The sequence below is a fragment of the Pelophylax lessonae genome, assembly GCF_965119305.1.
Source record: "Pelophylax lessonae genome assembly, chromosome: 2".
Lineage (NCBI taxonomy): Eukaryota > Metazoa > Chordata > Amphibia > Anura > Ranidae > Pelophylax > Pelophylax lessonae.
Window position 1 is genome coordinate 538,254,925 of NC_138769.1, and position 20,430 is coordinate 538,275,354.

Consider the following 20,430-nt stretch of genomic DNA (forward strand, 5'->3'; position numbering starts at 1 on the left):
CTGAGAGAAACTGTTCTATTTCCTGCAGACTGAGAGAGACTTCTCTATTTTCCCCAGACTGAGAGAAACTGCTCCATTTCTCCCGGACTGAGAGAAATTTTTCCATTTCCTGCAGACTGAGAGAGACTGCTCTATTTTCCCCAGACTGAGAGAGACTGCTCCATTTCCCCCGGACTGAGAGAAACTGTTCAATTTCCTGCATACTGAGAGAGACTGCTCTATTTTCCCCAGACTGAGAGAGACTGCTCCATTTCCCCCGGACTGAGAGAGACTGCTCTATTTTCCCCAGACTGAGAGAGACTGCTCCATTTCCCCCGGACTGAGAGAAATTGTTCCATTTCCTGCAGACTGAGAGAGACTGCTCTATTTTCCCCAGACTGAGAGAGACTGCTCCATTTCCCCCGGACTGAGAGAAACTGTTCAATTTCCTGCAGACTGAGAGAGACTGCTCTATTTTCCCCAGACTGAGAGAGACTGCTCCATTTCCCCCGGACTGAGAGAGACTGCTCTATTTTCCCCAGACTGAGAGAGACTGCTCCATTTCCCCCGGACTGAGAGAAATTGTTCCATTTCCTGCAGACTGAGAGAGACTGCTCTATTTTCCCCAGACTGAGAGAGACTGCTCCATTTCCCCCGGACTGAGAGAAACTGTTCCATTTCCTGCAGACTGAGAGAGACTGCTCCATTTCCCCCGGACTGAGAGAGACTGCTCCATTGCCCCGAGAGTGAGAGACGCTGCTCCATTTCCCGCAGACTGAGAAAGATTGCTCCCGCTACTGCGTCTATTGACACAGACAACAGGCCTCAGCCCATCCTCTGCTCCCATGTTACAGGATTTGATTGACAGCAGCAGGAGCCAATAGCACTTGCTGCTTTTAATCTGTCCAATGAGGAGAGAGACAGCGGCTGAAGCCACTGCGCTCGTGCACATCACTGGATCAGATCGGGCTCAGGTCAGTGTTGCCAACCGTCCGTTTTTTCACGGACAGTCCGTAAATTCGGGGCACTTTTCTCCTGCCCGTAAATGCCCGTAGCAGGAGAAAAGTGCCCGTTAAAACAATGGCTTCGGCGAGACAATCTGACTGCGCATGCGCGGCGTGCGCCTCGGTCCCATCGCCGGACACTCTAACAGTCAGTGAGTCTCGTCATCATCTCCTCCTCCCCCGCCTGACCGCCTCTGCCTGTGCCCTGCCCATGGCCCGCCCAGAATGTTCCCGCCACTGCCGCCGCGGCCGCTACCTCCCCCAGCAGCCTGAGCCTATCGGATCCACGGTGAGAGTAGCTGTGGCTAGAAGAGGAGCACACAGTCAGGACTCAGGAGCCGAGGACACTCATGGAACTTGTGAGAAGGGGGCAGACCCGGCAGAGCCAGAGAAGGACAGTGCCTGTGGGGACTAAAGGGGACAGGGAATGACAGTGCCTATGGGGACTAAAGGGGACAGGGAAATTGGGAATGACAGTGCCTGTGGGGACTAAAGGGGACAGGGAAATTGGGAATGACAGTGCCTGTGGGGACTAAAGGGGACAGGGAATGACAGTGCCTGTGGGGACTAAAGGGGACAGGGAATGACAGTGCCTGTGGGGACTAAAGGGGACAGGGAAATTGGGAATGACAGTGCCTGTGGGGACTAAAGGGGACAGGGAAATTGGTAATGACAGTGCCTGTGGGGACTAAAGGGGACAGGGAGGAATGACAGTGCCTGTGGGGACTAAAGGGGACAGGGAATGACAGTGCCTGTGGGGACTAAAGGGGACAGGGAATGACAGTGCCTATGGGGACTAAAGGGGACAGGGAAATTGGGAATGACAGTGCCTGTGGGGACTAAAGGGGACAGGGAAATTGGGAATGACAGTGCCTGTGGGGACTAAAGGGGACAGGGAATGAAAGTGCCTGTGGGGACTAAAGGGGACAGGGAATGACAGTGCCTGTGGGGAGTAAAGGGGACAGGGAAATTGGGAATGACAGTGCCTGTGGGGACTAAAGGGGACAGGGCAATTGGGAATGACAGTGCCTGTGGGGACTAAAGGGGACAGGGAAATTGGGAATGACAGTGCCTGTGGGGACTAAAGGGAACAGGGAAATTGGGAATGACAGTGCCTGTGGGGACTAAAGGGGACAGGGAATGAAAGTGCCTGTGGGGACTAAAGGGGACAGGGAATTACAGTGCCTGTGAGGACTAAAGGGGACAGGGAATGACAGTGCCTGTGGGGGCTGAAGGGGACAGGGAATGACAGTGCCTATGGGGGCTGAAGGGGACAGGGAATGACAGTGCTGTGGGGGCTGATTCTGAAGGGGACACAGAAGGACAGTACTATGGGGTCTGAAGGGGGCACAGAAGGACAGTACTATGGGGTCTGAAGGGGACACAGAAGGACAGTACTATGGGGTCTGAAGGGGGCACAGAAGGACAGTACTATGGGGTCTGAAGGGGACACAGAAGGACAGTACTATGGGGTCTGAAGGGGGCACAGAAGGACAGTACTATGGGGTCTGAAGGGGACACAGAAGGACAGTACTATGGGGTCTGAAGGGGGCACAGAAGGACAGTACTATGGGGGCTGAAGGGGTCACAGAAGGGCAGTACTATGGGGGCTGAAGGGGACACAGAAGGACAGTACTATGGGGGCTGAAGGGGGCACAGAAGGACAGTGCTGTAGAGGGTATATGAAGGTGGGCAGAGGAGGACTCTGCTGTGGGAGGGTGATGTAAAAGGTGGCAGAGGTGGACACTGATGTGGAGGGTGAAGTGGAGCAGATTAGGACACTACTGTTGGGGGGGGAATGGGGGGTGTCTGCAGCCTCTAAATACCTCCTGTACCATGTCCGCGCAGCCTCTGACCATCTCCTGTAGAACGTTCGCAGTCTCTGACCTCCTCCGGTATCATGTTCGCAGCCTCTAACCACCTCCTGTATGATGTCCACAGCATCTGACCACCTCCCGTATCATTTCCGCAGCCTCTGACCACCCTCAGGTAAGTGACAGCACTGCCAGGCCAGGCTAAGGGGGGGTCACTGATGCAAGGGCTGGGTGAATACAATAATGTAAGGGGGAACTGATATAAAGGTTTCCCCCTTATAGCAGGGAATCCCCCCCTTACCTTAGTGTAATTAATCTGTGGAAGGTGGTCTCTGGTCACCAGAGTCCCCCCCCCCCCATCAGAGTTCCTGATATTCCTCTCTACATCAGAGTCTGCAGGATTCTCCCCTTACAGTGCAAAGGGGGAACTCTGCGGACTCTGATGTAAAAGGGAACTCTGATGTAAAGGGGAATGCAGTGGACTCTGATATAAGGCGGTTTCTGGTCACCAGAGCCCCCTCTTAAATCAGAGTTCCCCCTTAAATCAAGATCTGCAGCATTCCTCTTTATGTCAGAGTTACACTGTAAGGGAAATCCTGCACACTCTGATATATGGGGGAACGCTGTGCTGGCTGGGTTATAATAATCTGATCTTCATGTAAATGGAGAAATATGGTTTTTGACTTTTGTTTAACCTAAACACATTGCTAATAGCACTATCTACATGTTTATAGTTTAAGTATTGATATTTGCACGGTTTAGCACTGAAAACAGCCTGTTTATGTACATTTTTGCAGTGCCAGTAAAAAATTTGTGCCGTCCGTAAATTTTGGACATTCTGCCAGTAAATTTCCCTCCGGGGGGTTGGCAACACTGGAAAAGAGGGGCCTGGGGTCAGCTGCAGCACAGGTGGTTTTTCACCTTAATGCATAGAATGCTGTAAAGCGCTTGTATACTATTCTATACTATCCTATAATAAGGCTTACCTGTAAGTAAAATGAATATCTCCTAAACCTGCACGGTTTAGGAGATATTCAGCCTGCATGAAGCCGCTGCCATCAGCAGCACATGCGTTCTGAATGTCCGGCGTATCGTGCAGGAACTTCAGAGCTCCTTGCCAGAACAGAGGGCTCTCGCGCGCATGCTCACAGCACAGGAGCCCGCGAACCTGGAGGAATCGCTGAGGGAACATGTCAGCCCCCTCAGCGGTGACCAGGCGCCTCTGCGGTGGTTTCGTTCTAAGGTAAGTATTTCATAATGTGCTAGTATGTATATGCTATTGTCTTGCAGTTTGTTTGTTTGTTTGTTTTTCAATGGTTTACTACCACTTTCAGTCCTGGTTCACATTTGTGCGATGCAGGAACGCTGCGAATATGCAGCGTGTTCCCGCATTGCATCCGCACCCCTGGCAGCTCACACTGCCATATGCGATATGCAGGGGGTGTCAATTAAAAGTTAACGACACCCCCAGTTGAGATCGCATATCGCAGTGCGATCTGCAAGTTTGCACAGAATCGGATCGCACTAGTGTGAACCACCATGCGATCCGATTCTGCTGCGGATAAAAAAAAGGGTCATGTGTGTGTTTAGTGCGATTGCGGTGCGAATTCAGCCATACAAACTGTATGGCTGAAATTAGCACCGCACAGAGATCAAATGTAATTTAGGAACAGTGGACTCCGAATATACATGCGATCTCTGTGATCGCACTAATGTGAACCGGCACTAAGGTAAAAAAATCTTTAGGCTCCTTTCACACTTGGAGTCCGCCAGGCAGACTCCGTTTTTCTCAGCGGGGGATCGATCCGCCAATCCCCCGCTGAGCAGGCGGATGACAGCTGTGTCTCAGCGCTGTGTGCGGAGACACAGCTGTCAGGTCCCCATTCTTCTCTATGGGGGAATCAGATGGGAACGGACCATCTAACCGTCTCTCCGTTCTCATCCGATCCGGCAGATGGATGGAAAATAGGGTTTCCATCCGTCCGGTTTTATCGGATCGGATGTCAGCGGACATGTCTCCGCTGACATCTGATGCCCCATAGAGATGCATGGGATGTCCGTTCAGATCCGCCAAAAAAACTGACAGGCGGATCTGACCGGTCTCCCTGTGTGAAAGGGGCCCTAGACTTTAAAACCACTTGAAGTTACAGTAGATGCCGATTGGCTATCATGCACAGCTGCACCAGATTCTGCACTCTCCAGTTTTAGTAAAAAAGAAGTAAAAAAAAACGAAATGGCAGTTACAAAAGCGGGACTGTAGTGGCAATTCTTCACTGGCCACATGCTAGTTGTGGGTCAGCCACTCAGAAAGTACCGAAGCTAGAGAGATCTAGAAAACTAGAATCTTCGGAACGAATCCAACAGTGACAACCCGCATGTATTACTCAGTACACGGTCACTTTAAGGCTGTATGTCAGTCAGTTTCTGCATATAATTGCATTAGCAGTGTTGCAGTCATACATGGGCGGATAAAATATGAGATGTTATATACATACATAGTTGATGAGTCTCATACAAGTAAATGTAAAAAAAAAAAAAACAATCACATGATGCTTTCAGCCAGTTCAAATATTCAGTGTTCACTTCTGTTCCCGTGACAGTGACAAAATGCTATGCACACAGATAGATAATTGAAAAGAACATTGAATTCCTGCACTTAACCGTGTAGAAAATGTGCTCTCCTTCATCTCTGCCCTTTCCTTCGAAGGTGTATGAATCTGGCTTGGCAATTGCCTTGTGTCAGTGTTTCATTCAGCCTTAGTGTCAGTTTACACTATAGCGATGTGAGACATCCCATGTGATTCGCACCGTACTGCTCTGAAAATCATATGAGATGTCTGTTTGATGCAAATTCAGACATACAGATTGTATGGCTGAATTTGCATTGCATTTAGGCCAAAGTCTTGCAGGACCCTTGTTTTTGGTCCGCACCAGAATCGGATCGCATGGATGTTCACACCTATGCGATCCGACTCCTGTCCGAATTGACAACTCGCGCTGCGATATGCAAACTAATCTTGGGGTGTCATTAACTTTGTATTGACACCCCCAGTAGTTTGCATATAGCAGTGTAAGCTGCCTATGAGTCGGGTGCGATGCGGAAACCCGCAGTGGATTCGCAGGTTTCCCGCATCACACCAATGTGAACCGGCACTTAACACTCATCTATATTGTCAGCTTCCCTCCACGACTAAAGCACTGAGACATGGAGACCGAGAGATGATCCCAGCTGAGAACACACAGCAACAGGGGAAGCACCCATGTGTAAAAACCATGATCTTTGCATAAAAATATCCCTGGATGAGCCATGGACCGCTACTCCGGAGAAGCAACAAAAAATCCAAAAAAGCAGGATAGCCAAATTAGTAGTAGAAAAAAGTAATAGCCATCAGTTTAACAAGTTCATAGCTCAATTGCTATGTCATTCTTTACAAACCAAGAGGCTCTCTCGGTTTTGCTCAGAGCAAGACATGCTTAGCAGATATCTTTATCACATTTCTTATAATTTTAAGACTGACACTGATGTGTTATCTAGAATTCTTGGCACTTGGGGCTTTCTAGATATGAAATGTTAATATAATTTAAAGCACTAAGAAATTCACTTAATTACATGTAAAACAATATTTGCCTTCCCCATGCTATCTTTAACATTCGCAGACCCTGTCAGATCTCTAATGAAATAGAGATTTCAGTTATTTGCATAGAAAAGGTGGTATACTGTACTGTACATCTACGACAGTCCGGGCGCCCTACCTACTAGCAGCACTGCAATCTCTATATCAATCTAATTGATATATCGTGTGTATATATATATATATACACACAGTGTGTATATATACAGTATATATATATATATATATATATATATATATATATATATATATATATATATATATATGTATATGTGGTGTATATGTGTGTATATATATATATATATATATATATATATATATACGTATACATATATACATATACGTATACATATATACATATACGTATACATATATATATATATATATATATATATATATATTGGCTTGTCTTCATGTGCATATGAGTGTATTTTAAGTGTTGAAGGCAAAATGGTGGCAGAAATACTTTTTGGATCTATATTGGAAAATAATTTGGATTATTCTTCTTTTTTAAATATTGTTGTGACTAGAGAAGTGCACAATAGAAAAAATGTGTTTTGTTTTTAATTCATTTGTTAAGTTAATCATTTTGCTTCGTCATATTCGATTTGTTAGAATGCTTTTTATTTTTTTTTATTAATTTTGTATATTCGGATTTGTTTTGTATATTCGGATTTGTTTCATATATTTGTTGTTCCAAATCAGATTGTATTTTGGTAGATTGGCTATATTCGTTTTAATGTGTTGATTCTTTATTTAGAGTGATTACTTATGCACTCAGTTTGGATTGGGTGGAAGTGGATGCATCAGAATCTCCAAATCATAACATAACAAAAGGAACAAAATGAATTTCAGGCTCTTTCATTATGGTATGATTTGGAGATTCTGATGGATCCATCCACCCCCATCCAACCCAAACACATTAAGTAGGAATTATTATCTTGTTTCACTTTTATACCTTGCTGTATTTATTGCAATATGTTTCCATTTCATATGTAGTGCATTTTTTATAATACAGTGATATCTTGGTTCACGAACTTAATTCGTGAACTGACTCTGATCGCGAACCGAATTGGTTGTGAACCGAGGCACATTTTCCCATAGGGTTCAATGTAAATCCGGTTAATCGGTTCTGACCTGTTTTTCTTGGTTTTTGAAGCACAAAAATATGAAACAAATTACAATACACGTTAGTACAGTATAGTAATGTATAAAGAGAGAACACTAACCTTGCTTGAGATTACTTCTGGCATGGAGGAAGGCAGGTGGGAGGCAGGTGGGAGGCGGTTATTGTTTGGAGAGAGAGTCCCCCTCCATAAGGACATCAGGGGGATCTCCTTCAGGAGATTCCTCTCTCCTTTGTCTCCTGGCTGCAGGCTCAGTTCTGCTGAAAAATCTGTCCAATGATACTTGTCTCTTCCTGCGCTGCATAACCCTCCGAAAATGAGAGACCACATTATCATTCATGAGATTTAACACTCTGTTCGTGACAGTTATGTTGGGGTGGTGCTTTTCAAAAAAATCATGGCACTCATTCCATTTTTGCATAATGGATTTTATGGCATCGCTGCTAACCTCCTCGCTTTCTTCCTCTTCCTCAGTGGAATGCTCCTCAAGAAGTGCTTTCTGCTGCTCACTTTGGAGTTCAGAAAGTTCTTCCGTGGTCAGCTCCTCCCTATGTTCCTCAACAAGCTCTTCCACATCAGCACCATCAACGTCCAGACCCATACTGTTGCCCATGGACACGATTTCCTCCACTACCGCTGCATCAGACCCTTCAAAGTCATGTTCACTTTCAGTGACACATTCTAGCCACAGTTTCCTCCAGGCTGAATTTAGGGTTCGGGGAGTGACCTCTTCCCAGGCTTTGTCAATGAGGTTAATGCAGTGGAAAACATTGAAATGTTTCTTCCAGAACTCTTTCAAAGTCAAGGACGTCTCTTCAGTGACATTAAAAGACCTAGTGAAGAGTGCCTTTGTGTACAGCTTCTTAAAGTTGCAGATGACTTGCTGGTCCATGGGCTGCAGAAGTGGTGTTGTGTTGGGGGGGAGGAACTTTACCTTGATGAAGTCATACTCCACATCCATATCATTCACCAAGGCTGGAGGGTGTGCCAGGGCATTGTCCATCAGAAGAAGGCACCTTTCAGGCAGCTGGCTATCAGAAAGATATTTTCTGATGGTGGGTGCGAACACCTCGTGCAGCCATTCCGTAAACAATTGCCTTGTGACCCAAGCTTTGGCATTGGCTCTCCACATGATGGGCAGTCTGGCCTTGTTCACATTTTGTTCCATAAATGCACGGGGGGTCTGAGAATGGTACACCAGTAGTGGTTTTATTTTCAGATCGGCGCATGCGTTGGCACACAGCAAAAGGGTCAATCTGTCCTTCATGGGCTTGTGCCCTGGTAGTGCCTTTTCCTTGCGTGATATAGGTTCTGTTCAGCATTTTTTTCCAGAAGAGCCCTGTTTCATCACAGTTGAACACTTGTTGAGCGACGTATCCGTCTGTCTTCATGAATTCCGCAAATTCTAACTTGTAGGCTTCTGCTGCGGCCTTGTCAGAACTGGAAGCCTCACCATGTCTAATTTCACTGTGGATGCCACTTCTCCTGTGGAATTTTTCAAACCACCCCCTACTGGCTTTAAATTCGTCACTTGCTGCACTTGTAGAGGGGCTTCTTTGCAGTAAATCATTGTGCAATTTCCTGGCTTTCTCACAGATCATAGCTTCACTAACGCTATCACCTGCCAGCTGTTTCTCATTCAACCACACCAACAAAAGTTTTTCCACCTCTTCCAGCACTTGCGGCCTCTGCTTGGTTAACATTGTTACCCCTTTTGCAACATCAGCTCCTTTGATGGCGGCTTTGTTTTTCAAAATTGTCGAGATTGTTGACTTTGCCATCTTGTACTCTGACGCCAGATCAGTCACACGAATACCACGGTCATGCTTTTCTACAATTTCCTTCTTCAGCTCAATGGTTATTTTCTTCACAACCTTGCTGTCACCTTTACTACTGCACTTTCTTTTTGCCACCATGCTTTCGCTGCACATTCTTGTCACCTGCATTTCCACTTTGCACATCCTCACTTGCAGGCTTGACTTTCCAGAGCATCATGGAAAGAAAGAGACGGTGGAACCCCTCTGCATTTGTGTAGTGTTGTGTTTGAGGGGCTTGTTTTTTATTCAGAGGCAATAGATGCCAACGTAACAATTGTAATACATTTCCTAACAGAAGAGCTTAAATGGTCACATTTCTTAGGTATCAGAAATGTAGGTACCATGCTATATTCCTGTATTAAAATAGTATTTCCATGACAGTAAAGGAAACACCCGATTAAACATATTCAGTGCATCTGGAAAGTATTCACAGCGCTTCACTTTTTCCACATTTTGTTATGTCACAGCTTTATTCCAAAAGGGATTAAACTAATTATTCATATCTACAAACAATACCCCATAATAACAATGGGAAATAATTTTGTTTGAAATCTTTGCAAATGTATTAAAAATAAAAACAAAAAAATCACATGTAAATAAGTATTTACAGCCTTTGCTCAATACTTTGTTGAAGCACCTTTGGCACCAATTACAGCCTCAAGTCTTTTTGAGTATGATACTGCAACTTGACACTATTGACCTATTTTTGGGCAGTTTCTCCCTTTCTTCTTTGCAGGACCTCTCAAGCTTCATCAGGTTGGATGGGGAGCGTTGGTGCACAGCCATTTTCAGATCTCTCGAGAGATGTTCAATCTGGTTCAAGTTTGTGCTCTGCCTGGGCCACTCAAGGACATTCACAGAGTTGTCCTGTAGCCACTTCTTTGTTATCTTGGCTGTTTACTTAGGGTTAGTGTCCTGTTGGAAGATGAACTTTCGCCCCAGTCTGAGGTCCACAGCGCTCTGGAGCAGGTTTTCATCAAGGATGTCTCTGTACATTGCTGCATTCATCTTTCCCACGTTTCTGACTAGTCTTCCAGTTCCTGCCATTGCCATCCCCACAGCATGATGCTGCCACCAAAATGCTTCACTGTAGGCATGGTATTGGCCCGGTGATGAGTGGTTTCCTCCAGGCATGACACTTGCCATTCAGGCCAAGGATTTCAATCTTTATTTCATCAGACCAGAGTATTTTGTTTCTAATGGTCTGCTAGGCCTTCAGGTGCCTTTTGCCAAACTCCAGGCAGGCTATCATGTGTCTTTTACTGAGGAGAAGCTTCCGTCTGGCCACTCTACCATACAGGCCTGATTGGTGGAGTGCTGCAGAGATGTTTTTTCTTCTGGAAGGTTCTCCTCTCTCCACAGAGAAATACTGGAGCTCTGTCAGAGTGACTATCCGGTTCTTGATCACCTCCCTGACTAGTGCCCTTCTCTCCTAATCGCTCAGTTTGGCCAGGCAGCCAACTCTAGGAAGAGTCCTGGTGGTTCCAAACTTCTTCAATTTGATGATGGATAGATGATGGAGGTCACTGTGCTCATTGGGACCTTGAATGGTGCAGACATTTTTTTGTACCCTTCCCCAGATCTGTGCCTTGATACAATCCTGTTTCAGAGGTCTACAGACAATTCCTTGGACTTCTGACATGCACTGTTAACTGTTGGACCTTAAATAAACAGGTGTGTGCCTTTCCAAATCATGTCCAATCAACTGAATTTACCACAGGTGGTCTCCAATCAAGTTGTAAAAACATCTCAAGTATGATCAGTTGAAACAGGATGCACCTGAGCTCAATTTTGAGTGTCAATGCAAAGGCTGTGAATACTTATGTACATGTGATTTTTTTCGCTTTTTATTTGTAATAAATTTGCAAAGATTTTAAAAAAGCTTCTTTCACGTTGTCATTATGGGGTATTGTTTGTAGAATTTTGAGGAAAATACTGAATTGAATCCATTTTGAAATAAGGCTGTAACATAACAAAATGTTGAAAAAGTGCTGTGAATACTTTCCGGATGCACTGTATTAGAGGGCTGCATTGGGTTTGGGCTCCCGCAGGTCCCAACACAAATCTCGCGGGAACGGTCGGTTTTACTTTTGCTGCGGGCGGGAGTGGGCAGTCAGAAGATTTTGCGGGAGACCCGCGGGGCTCAGTGATCAAATTCATTTGTTTGTTAAGTAGTCTACGTTATAACTATATTATTTTTTTTTAGTATTACCGATATTTATTTACTTTTTTTGCAATAGCCTGTTAAGCAAGCTATTGATTATGTGAAATCTGTGAGATTTTTTTTGAAGCATTCTATTTATTTTATCTTTTTCGGTTTGTATTGAATTTGTTAAAATTATATCTAGCTTATTTTCAAAGTTCTCTGTGTTTATTTAATGGTAAAGTTATTTCCTATTTAATTGTTTGGTGCGTGTGAATGCAATAGGCCTATAGCCTGCGTTTAAAAACTGAGGTGCCGCTAGTTGCGGTTTTGTTTTGATGGTTAATGTTTTATAACGCTAATAAAAAAAATACCCATTGTTTTTGTCATGTGTGGTGCTTTGGGTTAGCATTCGATACTTCATCTTATTTAAACGCAATCATGTTTAAAGTCTGTTATTCTGGATGTTAACTTGAACGAATATTTAGTCTGAGTATTTGTGTGCATTTTTCACAAGTTCTGAGATAAAGTCCGCGGGAGCGGGCGGGAGTGGACACAAACATTGCGGGTGCGGGCGGAAGTGGACACATAGATTGCGGGTGTGGGCGGTCCTGGTCGTACATTCAGCGGGAGCGGGTGGGTGCGGGTTTAAGAAAACAGTCCCGCCCAGGGCTCTACACTGTATGACCTGCCATTGCTAATTTCCTTCTGAACATGTTATCTGACTATTCTCTGGCATCACTATTTTCACTTACCTTTAAACAAGTTGACAGATCAAGAATCCTCCGTTTACTTTGTGTATACTTGTTGCAAGCATGCATTACTAACTCAAGTCATTAAAGCCAGAGACAGCCAGGCAGCTAAAGCTTTTTTATTTCTGTCATGGTGGGCTTTCTTCAAAGCGTATCTAAACCCTAAGACATGAAGGTAATATACTGTATTGCAGTTTACCAGTCCTTAGAAGTGGTGACTGCATTTGTTTTAATTTTTAAGGCTAAAAACTATGTTATCAAGTACAGAAAATACCAGTTGATCTTGCCAGAAATGTAATGCCCTTGTGTTTTTCTGTGAGCTTTAAAGAAAACACATACATCCTTGTCTTTCTGGTGTAAATGGTTAATCCCCTCACTCCACATGTAATGGAGATGAACAAAGTCAGACAAGTACAAAGTCCAGGCTGTGCTACAATTACAGCTGCTCTATTAGAGACAAGGGAAAGTTAAAAGAGGAGTTTGGGGTTTATTAAAAAAAAGTTATACTCACTTAGGTGGAGGCAGCATCGGCCTGATGCTGCATATGTTCCCTACCAGCTCTAAGACCGAGAACTGAGTGATTAAACATCACTGATTGCTCAGTTCTCGGTCTTTGGGTTGTAGAGAGCTGGTGACTGTCAGTCACTGGCTCTCAACTCTTCCCTTCCAGTGCTCACTGGAGCCCTGAGCTGTGGAGGGGGTGGAGGGGATTGCTGAGAGGCTGAGTCTGGGTGGATCCATACCATATGGTCGGGATATTTTCAGAGCTTGGCCCGGCTCTGTGATGTCGGCCGACAGCGGGCTTTAGCTGAGCGAACTGCACTTCTTTGTTCCATAGGAGAAGTACAACCAAAATTCTCCTTTAAGTGTAGCCATAAAGGGACAGAAAGTGTGTTAACTGCAGGATCATCAGGTAAAGCAAAAGGAAAATGACTGAAAAATAAAACTAATGAAGCAACCACAACTAAAAACTGGTAAGCTGCAGAACATTACATTTTAGTTTTTAGGACTTAAATACTCTGTTTCTCTACTCTGTGTGTCTACAAAACTTCCTAAATAAAAAGCCAATTTATTATCCTTCAGCCTTAAGAGGGGCCGGATTGTGGCCAGTGGGAGTGGAAAATGTCCTGCCATCAGTGGGAGTAAACATTGCCGCTATTGGGTGAGGAATAGTGCCCCATCACTGGTGTCAGTGGGAGGAACAGTGCCCCATCATTGATATCAGTGGGAAGACTAGTGCTTCATCATTGGTATCATTGAGAGGAATAGTGCTCCTTTCCTTGGTATCGCTGGGTGGAATAGTGCCCTATCATTGGTATCTTTGGGAGGAATAGTGGTCCCTTCTTTAGAATCATTTGAAGGAATAGTGCCCCATCATTGGTATTGTTGGGAGCAATAGTGCCCCATCATTGATATCATTGGGAAGAATAGTGCCCCCTTCCTTGGTATCATTGGGAGGAATAGTGCCCCATCATTGGTATCATTGGGAAGAATAGTGCTCAAGTCCTTATTATCGTTGGAAGGAATAGTGCCCCATCATTGGTATCGTTGGGAGCAATAGTGCCCCATCATTGGTATCATTGGGAAGAATAGTGCCCCCTTCCTTGGTATCGTTGGAAGGAATAGTGCCCCATCATTGGTATTGTTGGGAGCAATAGTGCCCCATCATTGGTACCATTGGGAAGAATAGTGCCCCCTTCCTTGGTATCATTGGGAGGAATAGTGCCCCATCATTGGTATCACTGGGAAGAATAGTGCTCAAATCCTTGGTATAGTTGGAAGGAATAGTGCCCCATTATTGGTATTGTTGGGAGCAATAGTGCCCCATCATTGGTATCATTGGGAAGAATAGTGCCCCCTTCCTTGGTATCGTTGGAAGGAATAGTGCCGCATCATTGGTATCGTTGGGAGCAATAGTGCCCCATCATTGGGAAGAATAGTGCCCCCTTCCTTGGTATCGTTGGAAGGAATAGTGCCCCATCATTGGTATCGTTGGGAGCAATAGTGTCCCATAGTGTCCCATCATTGGTATCATTGGGAAGATTAGTGCCCCTTTCCTTGGTATCTTTGGGAGGAATAGTGCCCCATTGTTGGTATCATTAGGGAGAATGGTGCCCCATCTTATGTCTGTGGGAGGAATAGTGACCCCTTCATTAGTATCATTGAGAGGAATAGTGCCCCCTCATTGGTATCGTTGGTAGGAATAGGGCCCCTTTGTTGGTGTTAGTGAGAAAGATGCTACCCCATTGTTGTTGATAGTTGATAAAATAGTGTCTCTTGTCAGTGGGAAGAATAGTGCCTCAAAGGCCAGATAAAGGCAAGCAAAGGGCCGCAACAGTTTGGAGACCACTTCTCTAGTCCAAGAGTAGAAAAGGTTTTTGTTGCTGTCTATGCCCCCAATGTAAAGTTCCACCTTCCCTATTTTTATGTCCTGGGACAGAAAGTGATCAATTAAAAATGTTTACAGTTTTCATCAGAGCATGAGGTAGGAGGACATTTACCATAGAACGCCAGAGGAAAAAAACATGGTAAATCCTCCGAAAGTCTCCAATAAATCCAGGCAGTAAATGTTTAATAAAATACATATTTATCTTCTTTCATTGCTGGCTGTAGTTCACAACACTCCGACAAGGTCTAAAAATGTGGCCATTCCTATAGGGGGAGTGGCAGCTAGCATTGAGTTTTGCCCTTTTTACATTGTGCAGTGCGTATCTCCTAATGCCTCCCATGTGCATACCATTTGCCCCATTCAAATCTGCATCTGTGCAGGAGTTGTTGAGCAGCGGTGTCCATTAGCTAATACTGCCCATCTGCCTAGTTATTTAATTTCACTGAAATAGAGCCAGAGTTCAGACTGACTGCTCAGGAGGATAGGAGGCTTGACAGGCAGTGTACACAGAGCCCACACAGCCCCTGCTCCACCTCCTAGGTTGCCAGATGGGACATCATTCTGCTGTGCAGTGCTGTCACCAAACCTCTCCTTTTTACAGTACCAGACCTACCGCCTGCTATTCAGGGCACAGAGGGAGAGTGCAAAATGCCAGCTTGTGTTGTGAATGATTGTAGCTTAGGAGAGCACTTTCATTCAATAGGAACACAAGTTGACAACACCACATTGGCAACTTCACTAGTCTCTCTTGGACAAGTGTAGTAGCTGCTGTGTGTGTGGTTGTCAGTTTGTGTTTTTGCAAATTAAAGCATGCTTCTTTATCTCCAGTAATTAACAACAACACAAGCTGACAGTTTACCCTCTCTTTGTGCTCTAAAATGCACTAATAGTAAACAGGAGAGATTAGAAGACAGCACTGCATAGCAAATAAAACGTGTCCATGCGGGTTTACGGCCAAATGATTCTGTAAATGGGAGAACTCAAACTACCACCAGCAATTGCAGCTGATGACTTGCAGTTCTCAATGACCTACAAGGACGCTGATGAGCGCACTAGGTAGTTCATTGATGCTTCCTGTCATTTAGTAACTGCCTGCCTGTACAAGATATGGGCAGACAGCTACATTGACAGTCTGCAGGAGCCTAAAACTGCACCTGCGATCAGCTGATCATGGGTGCAATGCTTTACAGGCTCCCAATTAAAAGCTCCAAAAAAAATAAATACATTTTTTTTTTACCTGCATTCAATTTTTTTTTTTTTTTTACAAAGATGAACTTTAAATTCTAGCATGTGCACAGGATCCCCTGGGGGTTTACAAGCTATTTTTCATCAGGGGATCCTTTTTCTTTAAGTGTCAGCTGTCTAAGAGGTGATTTTTTTTCCTAATTTTTGAGACATTTTTCTTCGCTTCCTGTTGTGTCTTCAGGACAAAAAGTTAAGGAAAATCTCCCCAATGGGACAGAGACAAACCTGCCAGGGACGTTATTTATGTCCTGCCCTATACGCAAGATACACTTGAAGGAAACCTGTGTTTCTGATCGTATTCCTTAGTGCCAGTAAACAGTTTACCCTCATGCTTTATTCTTCATATTTTCTTTTTCTACTTGGCTTACATTTTTCTATTCTTATATAAGAAGCATTGTACATTTATGTGTAGGTTGAAGAGATATTGCATACAGTGTCAGTTAGTATGAGGATCTGTGGCGTGGAGGCGTATGGCCATTGTGTATAACTGTGTCTATCTTTTTAGGGTATTACCGGAATTCGTTTTGCTGGAGGAGAAAAATGCTACATTAAAGCTCAAGCCAAGGCTCACGTTCCGGATGTTGACAGCGTGACAAAGGAAAGCCTCTCGTTTGAATTGGTAAGCACCAGACAAAAGAATATGCATTTGTGACAATTTAAACCCATTGTGACCCAAAAGTTACAGTATCAGATTTCGTTTTTGCATGATTTCTGGAAGCCTCTATGAGAATAACAACAAACTTCTATATGACTGAGTTTTCTAATGAACATAGTAATGTGAGAAAAAAAGGAATGAAACTGGACATAGACATAAGACTGTGGCCAGCCATACAGTCAAGCAGTACACGGCTTTCTTTAGGGAGAACAATTTACCATTGTGTCAAACAAACAAAAACATGTAACTCTTCTTCAGACCCTTAATTTGCTGTTAACATCCCCAAAGCAGTTCCCATGGGTCGAAAAATTCAATCATGTTGAAGACTTGTTCTTGCAATCTGTCAGAACAGTTTAATGCTCTGGATAGAAGAGTCTGTACGATTCCCTCAGCCACTAATGGGGTTGGTATCACTCAATGGCGGTTGGTTCTGCCAGTTGCTTATATTTGACCCATCTTTCCACATTAGAAGACAAGCATTGATGTGAAATGAAAACTTTCCATGATAAAAGCAGGGCCGAGACAAGGGGGTGGACAGTAGGGGTGGCTGCCCTGGGCACTGTGGTATTATGTGAGGTGGAGGGGCACCATGAGGAGATTGGGGGGTGAGGATTTGTGTTAGGAGGGGGAATTTGGGTGGGGGGGTAAGAATTGTTCTAGGAGGTTTGGGGAGGTGTGCTAGGAGTGGTGATTTGAGGGAATTTGTGTTGGGAGGGGCGAAGAGGATATGTGCTAGAGGTAGGATTTGGGGGGTTGGACTAGAAAAGGCGATATGGTAGGGGGAAAGGGATTTATGCTAGAAGGGAAAACTTTTTTTTTTTTGGGGGGGGGGGGGTATTTGTGCTTGGATGGGGGGTTGGAGGAGGGGAATTTGTACTGGGAGGGGGATTTATGCTCGGAGGGGAAATTTGAGGGGTAGTGGATTTGTACTAAGAGAGGGATTTTTTTTTTGTACCGGGGGCATATGGGGAAAGAGAGGATTTGAGCTGGGGGGGCAAAGATTTTTGCTGGAATGGGAGGAGGGGGAATTTAGGCTTAGAGGTAGACATGCAGATTAGTGCTCAATTTTTCTTTTTGCAGAGGGATTTTTGCTGACACATAATGCTCATACATCTTGGAGGGGGGCACACAATTTGGCCTGTTCGCCCTGGGCTCTAGATGATCTTGTCCTGGCAATGGATTGAAGATCAGCTAAAGTTGGTAGACACATTCTACTTATAAACATATCCTCTAAATAAAGTGAAATAAATGTATATTACTAGGGTTTCATACAAAATGAACTTGATGAGCTGCTTTGCCTCCTATCCCCTTTAAGTTTTAGTCTTGATCAGACATATAATGCTTGTTAAAAATTTCCCATTGAAGTCAGCATTTCTCAACATGTTTCTATTAGTGAATATTTTGTCCCATCATACATGTCCCTAGTCATAGGTATAGCATACATGTGTTCCCATCATCCCATATATCTAACATGGGAGCAGGAGGTGACATCTCAGCCTGCCAACACCACTGCATGTCCTTGTAGTACTACATCTGAATTTAAAGAGACTGTTTGCTCTTCACCCCCCCCCCCCATATTTTAATATGATATCCACTTATCATGGCATATGGTGCAATTCCTGCGCATGCCTTACTGCATTCGTTTTCTCTAGGAGCCTAATACATTTACAGTAAAATATGTACACCTTTCAGACATGCCCAGGGCGCCAACAAGAGGGGTAGGAAACTGTTATTTTTATTGCTCGCCACCTGTTCATAGTTCATTACATTATAAGCTCAGTTTGTATACAGTGTCCTTATTATCCTGCTAGTTAAAGTCGTTTTTTGTGTGTCCCAGTTTATGAGCGGTACATTATACAACATGATGTATAACTAACTGAAGAGTCATTGTAACCAGCGAGAGGGAAAATGAATTTGTTGTCAGTCAGAACTAGCACTAGATTGTAGTATGGTAAACTCAATTAGCACTTGTTAAAAGTAAATGTGATGGTAATTTAGTTAATTTTAGGATTTATATTAATAAGGATTGGTCATAAAGCATTTAACTAGTGGTATAATAATAAAAAAAAACACCATAATATTATGTGAGGCTTTGGAAACCTAGTTCTGTGTACATCTAAATACATATTAGAGTAGATGATTAGAGATAATGAATCTGCTGACGTGTGTATGGAAAGGACGACTGGGTGGGAGTTTACTGGATCCAGGCTCTCCCCTGTGTATAAGTGGCGGCTCCTCCATTACTCTGTCCTGTAGATTTATTGCTTGTAAGCAGTCTGCTGTCACCTACCATCAATTTGAAGATAAACCACTCTTAATGCTGTCATGTCATCCATACTCATGGGCTGTGACCTGCTTATATGCTTTCTGGGATAAGGGAGGTTCAATAGAATTTTATGGATGAAAATCTGGATTTTAAGAATTCTACGTTCTTTTTATCCATATACAAGTTAATTCACAGTAAAAGTTTGCTTGACAACCAGAATACACTGCACTGAATGAAAGAAAAAATATTTTTTTTCTATAAGCTGCTGTTAAGGAGGTTAGGAAAAAATACCATACTGAGAAGATGACAATAAAAATCTAGGTGCTAAATAGATACCCAATATATAAATGCCTCTCTTCTCAGCTGAATTTGCTGAAGTTAGTGCCCATAGAGTGATAAAAAAAAGTTGCAATAGATAGGTATAGTCTGGGAAGTTTATACAGAAGAGTAGGCAGAGCTGTCACCTGCATGACTGGGCTAAGTAGTAAAAGCCCCTGCATTACTGGCCTATGTAGTAGAAGCACCTGCATCACTGGCCTACATGGTAGAAGGCCTTGCATCACCGGGCTAAGTAGTAGAAGCACCTGCATCACTGGGATATGTGGTAGAAGCACCTGTATCACTGGGCTATTTAGTAGAAGCACCTGCATCACTGAGCTATGTAGTAAAAGCACCTGCATCACTGGGCTAAGTAGTAGAAGCACCTGTATCACTGGGCTATGTAGTAGAAGCACCTGTATCACTGGGCTATGTAGCAGAAGCACCTGTATCACTGGGCTAAGTAGTAGAAGCATCTGCATCACTGGGCTATGGATTAGAAGCACCTGCATAACTGGGCTATGTAGTAGAAGCACCTGTATCACTGGGCTATGTAGTAGAAGCACCTGCATCACTGGGCTATGTAGTAGAAGCACCTGCATCACTGGGCTATGTAGTAGAAGCACCTGTATCACTGGGCTATGTAGTAGAAGCACCTGTATCACTGGGCTATGTAGCAGAAGCACCTGTATCACTGGGCTAAGTAGTAGAAGCATCTGCATAACTGGGCTATGTACTAGAAGCACCTGCATAACTGGGCTATGTAGTAGAAGCACCTGTATCACTGGGCTATGTAGTAGAAGCACCTGCATCACTGGGCTATGTAGTAGAAGCACCTGCATCACTGGGCTATGTAGTAGAAGCACCTGTATCACTGGGCTATGTAGCAGAAGCACCTGTATCACTGGGCTAAGTAGTAGAAGCATCTGCATCACTGGGCTATGGATTAGAAGCACCTGTATCACTGGGCAATGTAGTAGAAGCACCTGTATCACTAGGCTATAAAGTGGAAGCATCTGTATCACTGGGCTATACAGTAGCAGCACCTGCGTTGCTTCTAACTTCTATTAATGCCTCTCTTCTCAGCGGAATTTGCTGAAGTTAGTGCCCATGGAGTGATACAAAAGTTGCAATAGATAGGTATAGTCTGGGAAGTTTATACGGAAGAGTAGGCAGAGCTGTCACCTTCATGACTGGGCTAAGTAGTAAAAGCACCTGCATTACTGGCCTATGTAGTAGAAGCACCTGTATCACTGGCCTACGTGGTAGAAGGCCTTGCATCACAGGGC

General features: G+C 44.2%; 1 protein-coding gene across 1 annotated transcript in view; it reads left to right on the forward strand.

The window, feature by feature from the left end:
• CNMD (chondromodulin) overlaps positions 1 to 20,430 on the forward strand; it is a 132,879-nt gene that overhangs the window by 40,041 nt on the left and 72,408 nt on the right. Inside the window, exon 4 of the mRNA XM_082245036.1 lies at positions 16,408 to 16,521. Coding sequence (XP_082101162.1) covers positions 16,408 to 16,521 — 114 coding nt within the window. The remainder of the gene's footprint in view (positions 1 to 16,407; positions 16,522 to 20,430) is intronic.